The 17,500-nt window shown below is 35.1% G+C and overlaps 1 protein-coding gene across 2 annotated transcripts in view; it reads left to right on the top strand.

The window, feature by feature from the left end:
* LOC118764447 overlaps positions 1–17,500 on the top strand; it is a 32,148-nt gene that overhangs the window by 9,889 nt on the left and 4,759 nt on the right. Inside the window, exons 1-2 of one of the 2 annotated variants that reach the window (XM_036505189.1) lie at positions 13,699–13,914; positions 17,083–17,151. In XM_036505189.1, coding sequence (XP_036361082.1) covers positions 13,843–13,914; positions 17,083–17,151 — 141 coding nt within the window. In that variant the 5' untranslated portion in view covers positions 13,699–13,842. Of the gene's footprint in view, positions 1–13,698; positions 13,915–17,082; positions 17,152–17,500 lie in introns of those variants that run through there. The other variant, XM_036505188.1, reaches the window with a different exon arrangement.

Below are 17,500 nucleotides of genomic sequence, written 5' to 3'. Positions count from 1 at the left end.
TTCCATTTCTTTCTTTAGTTGTTCGCAAAAAAGTTCATATTCCATGTCCGCGTACTTCCTATTTTCTGTTATTTAGTTTTGTGACGTCCTGTACCCACATATGCATATGTAAATTCGTATACATGTAAGTATGTACTTATACGTATGTATATATGCATATATATATATATTATTTATATTATATTTATGTAGATATATATATATATATATATATCAGTTGTTGCTGAAAGCTATGACCATGCTGGGGCACCACCGTTTTACTACACTGTTATTAGTGAGAACATCATCTAATATGTGAGTTTGATACCGCTGCCCTCATTTGCGCCTTCTGCTGCTAGGTAGGTTCATCTGGGACTCTCGACAGGATGAAATCCTGTTTTAATTTGAAAACCACTATATTCACTTTGTCCTTCAGTCTCTTTGAAAAATATTAAAAAGCTATGGGCCCGTAAAACCCAGTCTGTTGCATTAACCAGTCCTGAAGTACGATGGCATTGCTGGGATATTTGGCACTGTGCAATGTGGACCCGTCCTGGCATTTGTGTAGCTTTCAATGCCAAACTTTGACACAATGCCTTCCAGGGTCTTCCAGATGTTTATTACTGCATATCTCTCCTGCATTCGCTCCAGAGAGCAGAGTCTTAGCTGTTGCAATGAGATGTTTTTTTTTGTGAAGCTTCACAAAATTGCTTCAATGTCTGCTGTTAATTTTACACTGTATGGTGACCATAGTTGGGGGCAGTAGTCCAGGTGGCTGAGAACAACTGTCCTCCACAGGACCATCATGGCTTCCTACTCTTTAGTTCAAAAAGTTCTCAAGATACTGCAGAAACAATATTGCTCTCTCTTTAGTGATTTCACTAATATTGACGTAAGAGAAGCGAATGAAGTTGATTCCCAACATAAAATCTCAGACATCATTGCAGCAATAAATAAGGTTAAATATTCTGCTCTAGGCCCTGATAGATTCCCTGCTAATCTCCTGAAGGAATGTAGACAACAACTTGCAGTCTCTCTGACCAAGCTCTTGAAAAATTCCTTAGATTCAGATTATATACCGAAACAACTCCTATCCCAGTCTCTCATCCTGGTTTTAAAACAGGGAAACAGATCCCACGCAGTCAGCTATTATGCAATCTCACTTACCTCCCACATCATTAAATTGTTTGAAAGAGTGGTAAGATCAAGGATAGCTGGCTTCATGGAGATTCACAAACTCCTAAATGCAAATAAGCATGGCTTTCGCTGCGGCAGGGACTGTCTTACACAACTCTAATACTACATTGAAGATATACTTAAAGCCTTGGGAACAGGTTCGAATTTGACTTCAGTAAAGCGTTCGACAGCGTTGACTATAATATCTTACTCTCAAAATTGGCACATGTTGGAATCCATGGAATACTTCTACACTGGATTGAGTATTTCCTGGTGAATAGAACACAACACGTTGTGGTTGATGAAGTCCAATCAAGCCCAGAAAAAGTCACCAGTGGTGTCCCTCAGGGGACTGTCTTGGACACGCTCCTCTTTATAATCTACATAAACGACATTTCCAGCTTCGTAAAACACTGCAAAGTGAAAATATTTGCTGATGAAACTAAGCTCCAGCAAATCATCAATGAAGAAGAAGACCGAACTCAAATCCGATCCGATCGATATGCGGTGAGTCAATGGGCAGACAAAAACAAAGTGCAACCAAACGAGGGAAAATTTGAGCTGATGCATATTGGAAGAAAGACTATACTAAAACAGCCATACTCTCTTCCTTGAAGGGAACCGCTCACAGCATTTAATAATATCAGAGACCTAGGGGTAATTCTTGATAATAATCACAGTTGGAGTGCCCAAATCAACAATAAGGTCGGTGGATATAGGTGCAGGATGAGCTCCTAGATCTTAAGAACTTTCCGGTCCAGAGAACAAGGTGTCATCATTCCAATTTTCTCCTCTTTGTACGGCTACACCTCGAATACCGTACCCCCTGTGGTCTCCCAATATAAAACAAAATCTCTCGAAAATTGAATCATCAAACGAATTAAGAGCATGACTGATCTCGATTACAGGGATCGCCTTAAAACATTGAAACTCTACTCCCTCTAGCGTCGCCGCGAGCGGCATATCATTTGCACGATGTGGAGAATATACTGCGAGTATTGCACAAACGACCTGAACATTAACTTCAAGGTTCATCCACGGATGGAACCACGGGCCATACGTACCCTGCCCAATTCAGGATCACAACATATAAGTACACTGCGACACAATTTCTTTTCCTCAACAGGCCCTGACCTAGTTAACATTGTCCCGAAACTGATCAAAGAGGAAAAAGGATCCTTATCACTTTTAAACAGTCTGGAAAAATTACTTCAAGGAAAACCAGATAAGCTATTTATACCTGGATACAACTCACTACTTGAATGGACCAAGATACTTGATTTAAAATAATTCAGATAATCCTATCAGGGGGTACTTATAAGTTAGACATAGCCTTGACCAATCTTTGGTCGAAACAGCTAAATTTATATGTATGTGTGTGTGTTATATTTGTGTTCCTCGTATATATATATATATATATATATATATATATGATATATATATATATATATATATATATATATATATTTATAAATCTCAGGGTAGTAAAATATTATGTAGACATTTTTTACCACCCTGGTCTAGCTTGTAGAAAAACTAGTCAAAATACTATATATTCGTCATATATACAGTGTACATTTAAGTACATAAGAGATGGCCATAATCGGACATCTAAACCGCTAGAAGGAGTAGTTAAAATCCAAACCACAAATAGGGGTAATGTTGAAAGGGAATGAAAAATAAAACCATTTACCATATATTTCCTGGACCATGGTTTCAAGCTCTCTTCAGCAAATAAAGTATTTTGCTACGCGAAGCTCTCATTAGCAGGAAAGCCAAATATTAGCATATAAGACCGAGGCAATACAGAATATGCCACGTGGTTACATGTTATAATTTTTCAAATCCACCACCCAAACGCAGTTTTGTTTCCGGCAGCAAATAGATATAATGATGAATTTCTGTCTAAATTAGCCAACAGAATTATCATTAATAAATTTCAGAGTAATAAAATATTATTTAGAATTTTTTTACCACCGTGGCCTCGGGTGTAGACACACTAGTCAACAGACTATATATTGTTCATTATATATATATAAAGAAAACAAAAGGCAAAAATATGAAAGATTGTAACATTAGAACTGTTGTTGAGGATATCTAGAGATAAGCAAATTGACAGAGACAAACACACACAAAGACGCATATATATATATATATATATATATATATATATATATATATATATATATATATATATACTAACTTAAGGTGACGCGCTCTACGCGTGGGTAAGAGTGTGGTTGTTATTTTCTGTTGCATCCTTTCGGCACGTAAAAAGCACCATCCGAACGTGGCCGATGGCAGCGCCGCCTTGACTGGCTTCTGTGCCGGTGGCACGTAAAAAGCCCCAACCGATCGTGGCCGCTGCCAGGGCCCTTTTCCCCGTGGCACCTGTGCCGGTGGCACGAAAAAGTACCCACTACAATCACGGAGTGGTTGGCGTTAGGAAGGGCATCCACCTGTAGAAACACTGCCAGGTCAGACTGGAGCCTGGTGCAGCCTCCTGGCTTCCCAGACCCCGGTCAAACCGCCCAACCCGTGCTAGCACGGAAAACGGACGTTAAACGATGATGATGATGATTCTCCCTCTTTATTTCTCTCTCCTTTCTCTCTCCGTTTCCCACTCTCTTACTCTTCCTTTCTCTCGGACTCTCCCTCGCTTTCTCTTACCCTCTATCTTTCTCTATCTATCTCTCTCCCATGTATAAACAACAAAAGATCTTGAGTAAGTTGAGAAAGAAAGTAGTTTGAAAGATCAATCATAAATATCAGGCAGTGACAACGGAAAGGTCTGTTTCAAGGCAGAAAGCAAAACACTAACATTTAAAAGGGACAGACGAACTTGCGATCTGAATAAAAATAAAAAAAATATTGGAAACCAAAGTTTGAAAGGATAGAATCTGAGGATATTAGAGTCACCATGGCTGGCATTTCTTAACGACGGACAGTAACATAGTGGCAGTTTAACGGCTGGCGTAAAATTTTGAACTTGATGTAAAAGAAAATTCCTAAAAACCAAGCTTTGAAGTGATTCTTTCTCACGACAGTAGACTCAACATGGCAAGCATTCAAAACTTCTTCATCATGGACGGCAACACATTGACGATTTAAAGGCTGGCGCAAATCTTTTAGCTTCATGTAACAGTGAATTCCTAAACACCCGCTCCTGTAAATTTTAATCCCCTCAAGCCCCATTTAGACCTCTTTTCACATTTTGGTTAATATGACCCGATTTCATTCGGGTCTACTCGGGTCACATTTTATAAGATGAGGAATTTTGTCCTAGAGGTCACGCCTTTCATTTCAGGAAAAAACCAGTTGCCATGCAAACTCGCAAGCACTTTTGACATAGGTGTACATATTTTCAGCACAACCGACACAAAATGCACACTATATATATATATATATATATATATATATATATATATACGCATTATATATATATATATATATATATATATATATATATATGTATATATAAATTAAATTAGAGATAAAACCACTATTAGGCAAATAAAACAGCGAAAAACATAAACGAAAACATAAAAATAAAAATATAATATACAAAATATATAAAATATAAAATTGAAAAATTTAAATTATTTAAATTTAAAATTAAAATTATTAATTTATATGTATAATTTTTTTAAATATATATAACTGTCAAAAAGTATTAAAAAGTTTAATATACATATCTCTCTCTATATAAACGGCAGTTTGTCTGTGCGTGTTTCTGTGTGTCTGTTTGCTTGTACCCTCACCCTGACCACGGCTTTCAACTGATTCTGATGAAACTTGACACACACATAGCCCAATGTCATAATTCAAAACTAACGTAGCGAAAATTTCCCCCAGTTCTGAAAAAAATCGATAAATTCGACATGGGGTCGAGAATCAGAAACACAAACCGCAAACTGTCTAGGGGACGCAACTCCACCTTTTTTAACTAAAAAAAAAATTTACCATAATTTTTTTCCATTTTTTTGCTATTTTTTGGCTATAACTCTCTAAAAATGCTTTATAGTTATTTCCCTTACAAACCAGAGCAACGCCGGGCGATACTGCTAGTTTATATATAGAACACACACACACACACACACATATATATAAATTAACCCAATGCATATCTGATTCATAATATTTGTTCTCATGATTGTGTGGGTGTGGTGGTGATGATAATTATGTCTATGAATGCAGACAGACGCAGAGAGTGAGAGAGTATGAAAGCGCTGTCGAAGGCGGTGAGGCGAAGATATAGAACGCTGTTTGACGACGTTATAAAGAGAAAGTGAAGGGGGGTTAGACGCTATTAAACGACGTTATATATAGAATGTAATGGGAAGGGAGGAAAGAAAGTGAGTGACGGAGGAAGGGCAGATACATAAAAGAATGAGAGTAGACTTGACAAAGTGCGTTTTTGGCCCTAGCAACGGCACGTTTTAAGATAGGGATTTCTAACCTAGCCCACTGGCATCCTCACCTCATTTTACATGTCCCTGTAGATTTTGGAGTCAATCCGACGGGATCTAGTGGCCTTTAACCCGTTCTCAATGCCAAAACCAGACAAACAAACAAACTTTTCGCATTTCAGGTTTATAATACATATATATATATATATATATATATATATATATATATATATATATATATATATATATATATATATGCATATACACATATACAATTACATTCGCATATGCATTTGTGTGCATATAGATAAGCATATGTGTATGGGCGCAGTAGTGAGTGTGTGATAAGAAGCTTCATTCCCTACCACATGTTTCTGGGTTCAATCCCACTGCGTGGCACCTTGGGCTAATGTCTTCTACTATAGCTGCAGGCCGACCGAAGCCTTGACAGTGGATTTGGTAGACGGAAACTGAAAGTATCCCGTCGAATATATATATATATATTATTTAAAATCCGTTCTGTCTGTCTGTGTGTGTGTCTTCAAGGATATCGGGCATCCTCCATCCGATTGCGCTCAAATTTGAGATATAGATACCGACGGTATCAGGCCGTGTAGAAGTCTTGGAAAAATTACAAAAATCGATTCTAGGTGAGAATTCGATCGATAAAGCCGTGGGAACGTGCAAGTAAATCAGCTGTTGCGATCGATTCTATGCCTATGCGAGAAAACTGCACGTGCAATTTGCACCAAAAAAGCCGGCTGGCTTGAAATAATGCCACAAAATGCAATATATTTAAGAGACCCAAAAATTAGGTTGCAAAAGAGATATTTTCTTCAAACCTGGAATGAAGGAAAGAAAAGCTATTTGGTTTCTCAAGAACTTTTTTTTTGCCCTAACTTCGTTTCACAAAACCAAAAATTTTATTCAAATAAAGGCATGCTTAATTATTTTTTAATGAAAAGAAAACACTGATGGCTCTTTATTCAGTAGATATGATTCACCACCATCCATTGGGCGGGGGCTGTTTTGCTCGTATATATATATATATATATATATATATATATATATATATATATATATATATATATATAGCATATATTTCTATAGCAACGTACGTACACTTTTGTTTACCTTGTAATTAAGTATATATCTAGATTTTATACGATTCTTTTACTCTGTGTTTTAGTCCTCCTCATACTTTCTTCCTTGTTTCCTCTTTTCTTTTTCTCGCTCCCCTTCTCTCATATTTCTTGGCCCTCCCTTTCATTAATTCCTACTTTTCCTCCTCTTTTATCGCCCTTGTACCGTTCGCTTTGTCCCTTTTCTCTCTCTTTCTCGTTCTTCCCCTAATCCTTCAATCCTTCTGTTCTCTACCCCTCTCTTCTCCTTCTACATGTCCGGTGTTCTGCCAAGCATGATCTTTCTTTCTTGGCTTGACTGTCGACTGCCAACATCTCTTATGTCCATCTTCTATGTTCCTGGCTCAAGGCTTTCACTCTATACACGCTAGCTCAATCTGATTCATCTTTATTAGTCGAAAGACACCTGCTGTTGTTTTCTTGTTTGTATTTGTAACTGTGTAACATGTTCTCCGTTTTTTGTCTTTGTTGTCGTAAACATTCTGTTATCTCACAAAAGTCTAATGTTCTTAGCATAGATATTTTGGGAGCATCCAGATTTGAACAGTCTCAAGTGTAACTCCCCGAAAATGTAAGGAAATCTAGAAAATTGACTGAGGAGAGAAGGCAACGAGTGACCCGACCCTTGTTTAAGTTCCTCTCTCTTTATTTGTTGTATATCCTGTTCGCCTTTGTATCGTCTTTCTGTCATGATGTTTTATTGTTCTCTATTGCGTTATATATATATATATATAATAATTGCTGTTTTTACTGAGATCTCCCTTTTTAGTAGAAGAAATAGCTATAACTCTTTGACTGCTATTTCTAAATTCGGTATGTGGTAAGGCAATTCGTTGCTAAACCCTTTATTGCTTAGTATTACTTATATATATATATATATATATATATATATATGAATATGGTACTTAAGTTGAGGCACCAGCGCACCAGAATTTAGTACGGTATTATACATACATTCACATGCCATTCACATCCAACCAATCTTGGTTCATTTTAGACGTGTAACGAGGAGCCCTATTTTCCATAAATAAAGAGGTTTCTTAAATCATTTCACGAATGGAGAAGACTAGAAGGAGTTCTTTCTGCAATATGAACACATATTTATCTGAGTTTCTGTTTCCTTCACACTCCACCAGCTCTGATCAACCATTGCTCTAAATTGTTCCCCAGGCCATCACAGAGCAGCTACCGTTTCTCATTGTTGGCTACAATCTTTTTACATCAAACTATTGATCACAAAGTCTCCAGAGCCACACTCGACCATTGTCAGGAAATACAGTAAATCTAGTCTCATCAGATAATATTACAGTATCCCATAATGCTAGTGACCTCTCCACCATCTCACTGGCCCAATCTTTTCTCCGCTTGATATTGTCTGGTCCAAGAAGTGGCTTCATTCTTGCTGCTCCATCACAGTAACCAATTTCGTGGAGATACCAGTGAGCTGTACTTGGACTGACATCAACTTTTTCTGCTATGTCAGAGGGTCCTGTCGAAGGGCCCTGCTTGATCTGGGTGAGGTGATGTGGACACGTTTCTCCTTCTGGTGAATTGTACAATCACTCTATTAACAGTAGAAAGCGGGATCCCAAGCTTTCCTGCGATTTTACGCAATATATCTACCTTCACAATGACCCACAATACAGCCTCTTTAAATCTCAGACAATTCCAAGGCTTCTTTCGTACATGAATTGATTAAAAAGTATCGTATAGAACCTGAAACATAAATATGTTAATTAATAAAAAACATAAACATTTATAAGTTAGAATAAACATATGGGATGTCTGTTTACTTCTGTCATGTTTATGTATATATATATATATATATATATATATATGTACTAGCAGAATTGCCCGGCGTTGCTCGGGTCTGAATTGCTTGAAAGTACTGTTAATGATTGCACTGAATTATGATGATTATTCAGGCAAATATTGATATAAGTTTACGGTGGGAGATAAGGACTTAACGATCAAACGTGTGCCATTGCATTGTTTTGGGGGAACCAAATTTCTGATGAGCATTATAGGGGCACCAACTTTAAGTTTGAGAAAGTGTGGTGGTAGTCCGGGGTGCTCAAAGGAATTGAGTACCTCTATTGGATAGTTGATGACGTCCTCTGGGTCAGGAGTTGTATCGATAGACTGATATACATAGACTTCCCCAGGAATGAGTTTTAGCATTTCATCATTAATATGGTGAACAGTTTTATTCCTCGGGGCCAGTATAGCCTTTTTGCCAATCCAATCCATATTCTGATAATTAGCTTGTAGATCTGGGAACACTGCATCTCTGAAATCAGAAGGCGTCTTAACAATGGTACAAATGGAATCGATGGCAATATTACCATTTTCATCCCCTGGTATTTTGCCTTCGCCAAGTGCAAGGAGGGTGTGAGGAAATGCTGCTGATGTGATATTACGTCGCATATGAGCACGCATATTGCTGTGAAGTTTGAGAGTTACTTCCCTTTATTAAAAAAAATATGCATTAAAATGGAAAAAATGGTGGTAAATTATTTGTAAAACCGTAGACTCGTCGTAGACGCGCGCTAATATCCAGAAGGGATCGATATGAATCACGACTATAAGATACCCGGTTTCGGTTAAACTGCATCGCAAAATGTGGGAGTAGTTAGGAATCTAAATCGGAGTAGACAGACACACAACCTTTCTTTTATATTTAAATATTTTCGTCTTAAAAACTTTGTATGGATTGAATGGTTACCTCTATGGAAATATATACACGCACATTATACATACATGTGTGTATAGATGAATATATAAATACATTTAAATATCTATATACACTTTTGGGCGATCTTTCTGTTTCTTAGAGATAACTTTAGATCTTATTTTCGTCCTAAAAAACTTTGTATGGAGTGAATGGTTACCTCTATGGAAATATATACACACACGTTATACATACATGTGTGCATAGATGAATATATAAATACATTTATATATCTATATACACTTTTGGGCGATCCTTGTGCTACTTAGAGATAACTTTAGATCTTATTTTCGTCCTAAAAAACTTTGTGCGGAGTGAATGGTTACGTCTATGGAAATATATACACACACATTATACATACATCTGTGTATAGATGAATATATAAATACATTTAAATATCTATATACACTTTTGGGCGATCTTTCTGCTACTTGTATATACTTTAGATCTTATATTCGTCCTAAAAAACTTTGTATGGAGTGAAAGGTTACCTCTATGGAAATATATACACACACATTATACATACATCTGTGTATAGATGAATATATAAATACATTTAAATATCTATATACACTTTTGGGCGATCTTTCTGCTACTTGGATATACTTTAGGTCTTATATTCGTCCTAAAAAACTTTCCTGTCACAAACTCACACACACGCACACACACACACACACACACACACATACACCCTCACACACACGCACACGCACATACACACACTCACACACACGCACACACACACACGTTAGCTTATCGTAGATATTTTTAGAGAGTTACTTCCCTTATATAATAGCGAAAAAATGCATCAAAATGGAAAAATATGATGGTAATTTTTTTTTTAATCGTAGACTCATCGTAGACGCACGCTAATACCCAGAAGGGCTCGATATGAATCACGACTATAAGATACCCGGTTTTGATTACACTGCACCGCAAAATGTGGGAGTAGTTAGGAATCTAAATCGTAGGAAACAGAGACACAACTTCACTTTTATATATAAAGATATAAGCCACGTAGTTATATACACATACTTTGTTATATACACATTCTTAAAAGAAAATGTTATTTTGAACACAACATTTATAAAGAATAAAATATTTTTTGGTTTTTCTTTTAAACGGATGCATACATTTATTAATAACTATATATAAGTGTCGTCCGTTTATACATAAACATTGTTTCATACTGCAAGCTCGGCTCGCCAATTAATACTACCAAAATTTAACGACAGAAAGTAAAATAAAAACCAATTTACCTCTTCTGTATTGTTATAGCAATTCGACCGTCCGTGTGTCTTTGCAAATGTGTTGGAATGAGAAGTGAGTTGTGTTTTGGCACCTTTTTACTAATAACAAACACACACGTGTTTGTATGTAGTTGTTTGAAACGTTTGTTTGTCACTGTCATATATGTATGTGTATGCGTGTGTGTGAGGAATGACACACACACACTCACGCACGCACACATGTACATCAATGCTTTCGGAGTGAAATGTTAAAATATTGAGTTTTCTCGAATTTTGTCTTAATTGGGGGTAAAATTGAAAGAAATTTTGTATGGCATCACCCAATGGAAGTACTTTGAAAAATCATGGGTAAACTCTAATTGAAGAAATTGTGTGAGGAGTAAATCGTTATGTATTTATTTTCTGTTTGCTGTGTTTTTTTTTTTTAGTAGTGGTTTAAGGTACACTTCTCTCGTTTTATCGAAGTAGTTTCACTTTAATCGTTGCAAACTTGCAAAGAGAAAGTCGTAGAAATTAGTGATAGCGTGAGTGAACCAGATCGCTCCCTTTTTGTGTGTGTGTGTGTGTGTGTGTGTGTGTGCGTGTGCTATAGCCCACACTAAGAAAAGCACTTGACTCACACACCACAATGTGAGTTTTCTCTAAATTTTGCTTAATTGGGGTTGTAATTTTAAAAACTGGACCTGGCACGACCCGATGCATTCTACTCTTAAAAATGCTAGGTAAATTGTAATTGAAGAAATCCTATATTGTAGATTTCTATAAGAGACAAAGGGAGGCAGATAAAATCTGCCTTTTATGATAAGAGATATATATATATACACATATATATATATATTTATATATATATATACACAATTATGTGTGTATGTATGTGACCATCGTGATAACCATGACCGACCAGGCTACCAGATGTTGCTACGCATCGCTGGTCACAAAGCTTGTTTTAGCCTTCAAATGACGCCACCCCGCTGGCTAAGAGGGCAGGCCAACAGAATAAAGGGTGAGAGAAGGTTGTGGCAGCAGAGTAGAACAGGGATCGCCACCAATCCCTGCTGGAGATCGTGGAGCTTTAGGTTTTTTCTGTTTCCGCTCAATAAACACTCACAACGTCCGGTCTGGGAATCGAAACCGGGATCCTACAACCGCGAGTCCACTGCCCTAACTGCTGGGCCATCGTACCTCCACGTGTATGTATATATATATAATATATATATATATATAATATATATATTTATTATATGTATGTATGTATGTATGTATGTATGTATGTATGTATGTATCTATGTATGTATATGCAAATGTGTATGTACCCGTCTTCATCTTAATATATGTTTAGATCTATGTATCTAGACAACCATGCAACAATTTATTCTTTAATTATTTAATTTTTTTATATTTTATTCCTGAATATTCCAATTTCAGCACTGCCATACGTTTATCATTGATTTAACATCGGGGACGGTCTGCAACTGACGTCTCTACAATACGGAATAGATATAGCTCAATAAAGCTATTAAGTGTCCCCGCCTTACAAAATAAATAAAAAAAAAAAACTTTTCACCTCTAATCTGGATGATTTCCATTAATATTTCACGACGGGGATCTCATATATTTGATTCATTTGAAACTGGTGATCATAAAACTTATATTCTAATCGCATGACGGAGACAAGCAAACAATATATTTTGTGATATATGGATGTCTATAACCATATCCGAAGATTATATTGGATTACACCAATAAAGCAGCAATTTTTTTTAAATGAAAGCCATGCAAATAGCAGCTCAATAATGTATATTTGAGAAGCAATTAAAAGAAGTAAGTATTAGTAAATAAATAAATAGATAATTATATGTATACATAAAATTAATAGAAAATATCGACATCTGGATTATGTGCTAAGCATATAGGTAAATGTATAACAATAGAATTTACTCGGACAGAACCAATTTTAAAATAATATGATGGAAAAAGAATTAGGGTAGTCAATATTTTTACATGAATGGTGTAGACTAATATCGATCTCATATTCGATATACATATATGTGTGTTTGTGTGTGTGTGTGTGTGTGTGTGTGTGTGTGTGTTTTGTACATATATACTTCTACACAGAGACACGGACTTTGCAGGAGCATTTTCCATTTTCAAATAACAGGTAGCATATGAAAGTACAACATTTTTAGTTACCCATTATCAATATGTCGGAAATAGTTACAATTAAATCTTTAATGGAGAAGAGCCCAAATCCAATGCATGAACCGATTAATACTACATGGAAGAAATTGGGTGATACTCGTTTATCGAAATACATGGAGAGAATTCGCAAGTGTATGGCTCTTCTAGATATGAAAATGAATACAAGAATTTGGAGCTCTTCCAGTATGAAGAAACGCTTATTTTACTTTTTCCGCTTATTCGTAATCGTATTGTTTACCTTGGATACTATTCGTATTGTCACTTTTTTACCTGTGGTTCATAACAATCATCCCGTATCCGCCGTAATGTTTTATTATTTAATAATCGGAGAAACACTTGTTTCGTTTTTAATTATAATTGATAGAATGTGGAAAGTGGATATATGTACTAGTATCATAAAAAATCTTAATGACTTTAAATTTTTAGAATGCAATCTCAAATCCATAGACAAGATTTATAAACAATGCACATGCAAACAGTATATATGTATGATTTTATTTGTATGCTTTAGCATTCTAATGACAATATTTCTACCTGTGAAAAATAAGAATAATATTTTACTTTCAATATATCTATATCCTTTATCATCTGACACTAAATATGCCATTCTAATACTTTTACTGAGGTTTTGGATTCATATGATTCACGTTTTTCCTTTTTATATTCACATATCTGCTATAAATGTGATGCAAAGAATTATTTTGAGAGAAGGGAACAAATTAATAAAGCATTTTGAAGAGTATGGACCTAGGGACAATATGATGCCTAAAAAGCAGAGTGTACCTTTAGTACATCTCTTTGACCATTTTCAAGAACTGTGTTCATTGCTCAAATTAACAAATATATTTACGCAAACACAAACTTTATTTAATATAATATTTAGTGAAATATGTATTTGTTCACTTATTTATGGAGCAATAATTCGTGTAACCGACGTGCCTGAATATGAATATATAATGATTCTGTCAATATTTAATGGTTTAAATTTAGTGCACATTTTCCAAAGTGGAATCAAAGTGCATCTTTTGGTATGTATTAAAACATAATTTCATATATTTTACTCTCACTGAGCTTCAAATGTTTTCGTACTTTTTCTCTTTTTACTCACCCTCTCTCTGCAAAAATAATATGTATCAAGAATTCTTGATTTTTATATAATTTTCATCTATCTTGCCCGCTTATGTTCTAGTGTTCGCTGAATTTTCTCTGGAGAACATTTTTCTTTTTGTAGTTAGATCGTATGTGATCTTCTTCTAGCGAATTGGTTATTCACCTAGTGGTTTATCCCTAAATAGACACATGTATTGAAATTTTCTGAATTTTCAGATTTTTTAGATATGCTAGGCTACTGATTTTAAATTAATATTAATTAAATTAATATTCAATGTATCTCTCTCATTATTAAAATTATATATATAGCGCTAATACACACACACACACTATATATATATATATATATATATATATATATACTCTTTACTCTGTTACTCTTGTACTTGTTTCAGTCATTTGACTGTGGCCATGCTGTAGTGCCGCCTTTAGTCTGCCAAATCGACAGCAGGACTTATTCTTTGTAAACTTTGTACTTATTTTATCGGTCTTTTTTGCCGAACCGCTAAGTTACGGAGACGTAAACACAGCAACACCGGTTGTCAAGCGCGGTTGGGGGCACAAACAAAGACACACAAAGATATACACACACTCATACACACACACACACATACACACACACACACACACACACACATATATATATAATATATATAATATATATATATAATACAATTTTACTAAACCTTCAGTTTTTTTTTATGCTAGACCACTGGTGTGAAATCAATGTTAATTAAATCAATATCTAATTTCTCACCTCATTTTAAATTTAAAATTAAAGTAATAAGTTCTCTAACCGGCAAAGGCCGCTGTAGTAAAGTATTATCAGCAGCAACAGTTTTTCCGGTAATTTAACGCGTCAAAACGAGTACGTTTGAAATTGTAGTCACGAGAGTAATGGATAGGTCTTTTTTGCAAGTCTGACTTTGTGTTGATGTCCTAGTATGCAGTCCTACAAATTATGTTCACCTTGGACGGTCGTACCGATGTTGTACGTACAATTACGTAAGTAAGATTATGTAATTTGTTGATAGTGAAACATGTACACGAATAATCCATATTTTTATTACATTTTCTTTTGTCTAACTCGATTACGTTTTGGTTGTTTTGGTAAATTTTTCTTGAGAACATTTCTTAGTGGTGAGAGCGTAGCGGATCTATTTGTAGCATATGGGTGTCCACATAGTGGTTTCCCTCTAATATATATATATATATATATATATATATATATATATATATATATATAATGCAATTTTACTGAACCTTCAGTTTTTTACGCTAGACCACTGGTGTGAAATCGATGTTAATTAAATAATATCTAATTTCTCACCCTCATTTTAAATTTATACATTACATTACATACATACATATATATATATAATATAATATATATATTATATATATATATGTGTGTGTGTGTGTGTGTGTGTGTGTATGTGTGTGTGTTGTGGGTGTGTGTGTGCGTGTGTGTATGTATATATATATATATTATATATATATATATATATATATATATATATGTGTGTGTGTGTGTGTTTGTGTGTATGTATATATTTATACATATATATGAACGCACATCACAAATTTCACCTTAAACTGCGTGACAGAAACCTAGCAGTGAGACCACCATGTGTAATTCTGCTCGTGTGCTGTTATTGTGTCCGTTACTTTTTTTATATATTTCTCAGTCTTACATAGAATATATGAAGAAAACAATTTTAAAAAATCACAAGTGAGATTTTCTATGAAATATCTCTTGTTGCGGTTCAATGACTTAAGATAGTTACTAGTGAGATAATGCAAGCTAGATAATCAATTCTTATTGTTAATTAGTCGGGGAGATGTAAATATACATAAAACCCTAGAATCTGAATATGACTATTCACCACCTTAAAAGTGACTCGATACTCTCATAATTAAAAATTATTTTATTAATTATTATATATTACTGAAACGTACATATCTTATAAACAATACCTCGTATTTGGTTGTGCTGTTGGGCTGAGAATCAAAGGTCTAAGTTTTCTCATTACGTCTGCTCGCTAGTAAATACTCATTTGAATTAATTGGCTAAATTTTAGGGCATGCCTCCGAGTCATACTAAAAAGTGCATCTATATATACTTACATCGATAGAAAATAATTGCAGGAGTGGCGGTGTGGTAAGTATCTTGCTTACGAACCACATGGTTCCGGGTTCAGTCCCACTGCGTGACACCTTGAGCAAGTGTCTTCTACTATGACCTCGGACCGACCAAAGCCTTGTGAGTGGATTTGGTAGACAGAAACTGAAAGAAGCCTGTCGTTTATATGTATATATATATATATATATATATATATATATATAATATGTATGTGTGTGTACTTTGCTGTTCGGCAAAACAGAACCGATAGTATAAGTACTAGGTTTAGAACGAATAAGTCCTGGGGTCGAGGTCTTTGACTAAAGGCGATGCTCCAGCAAGGCCGTAGTCAAGTAAAAGAGTAAAAGAGTAAAAGAGAGAGTTGACAAAAATATTTTATTGTAATTGTTCGAAGCTTTTCACCGCACTATATCAAGAAAACTAATGCCCAATGTATCAGGAAAGTGGATATCGTGTGGAAGCCCGTCTTATACGTGGGTGTATGTGTGCATATCTCAATATTTGTCCCTCCGCCGCTTAACAACTGATTTTGATTTAGTTATGTTTTCAGCGCTCTGATAAAAGAGATGGTTAAATAAATATCAAAATTAAAGAATACAATCCTTATAGCCTATTAGACGGACTAATCTCTAAGAGACAAGTTGAGTAATATTAGTCCAAACATTTTATGGTCCATAGCTATGTTGCGGTATCTACTAATTCACTGAAATAATTAACCAACTCGAAAATTAGAGTCACGTAACTAAATGGCCATTAACATGCTGTGCGCCACTATCATAATATTTTCGACTAACAGACTTGAATTTATACAATCTTCAACAAACATTTAAGAGCAATCTGCAACTGGATGCATTACCAAAAGCCTTTATCTCATTAAATACATCTTGTAAGTTGAAGTCGATGAATTAATGCATATCTTCTCAGCCTTGAATTTGTTTTACAGATTTCTAAAATACGCGACAGAATTTATAACATAAACGTCCCTGAATATAGTATTGAAATTGCATCAAAGGTAAGCAATCTTTCTAAATTCCTTCGACAATGTTTCTAAATTCCATTTACCACGCACTTTTGCTATATAATATCTATCTATCTATCTATCTATCTATCTATCTATCTATCTATCTATCTATCTATCTATCTATCTATCTATCTATCTATTTATCTATCAGTCTCCCTCTCTCTCCATCACTCTCTCTCCATCCCTCTCTCTCTCACTCTCCTCTCTCTCTCTCTCTCTCTCTCTCTCTATTTTATATATATATATGTATATAAAATTGTTAAATAGCTTATATAATATTATATTTCCTTCAAACGCTTCAAAAAGTCACAGCAGAGATTCCGATCGAAAGTCTGGCTTC

The sequence above is a fragment of the Octopus sinensis genome, linkage group LG8, assembly GCF_006345805.1.
Source record: "Octopus sinensis linkage group LG8, ASM634580v1, whole genome shotgun sequence".
NCBI classification, from domain to species: domain Eukaryota; kingdom Metazoa; phylum Mollusca; class Cephalopoda; order Octopoda; family Octopodidae; genus Octopus; species Octopus sinensis.
Note: the sequence above shows the minus strand (reverse complement) of the source record. Positions and strands in the feature narration are given on the sequence as shown.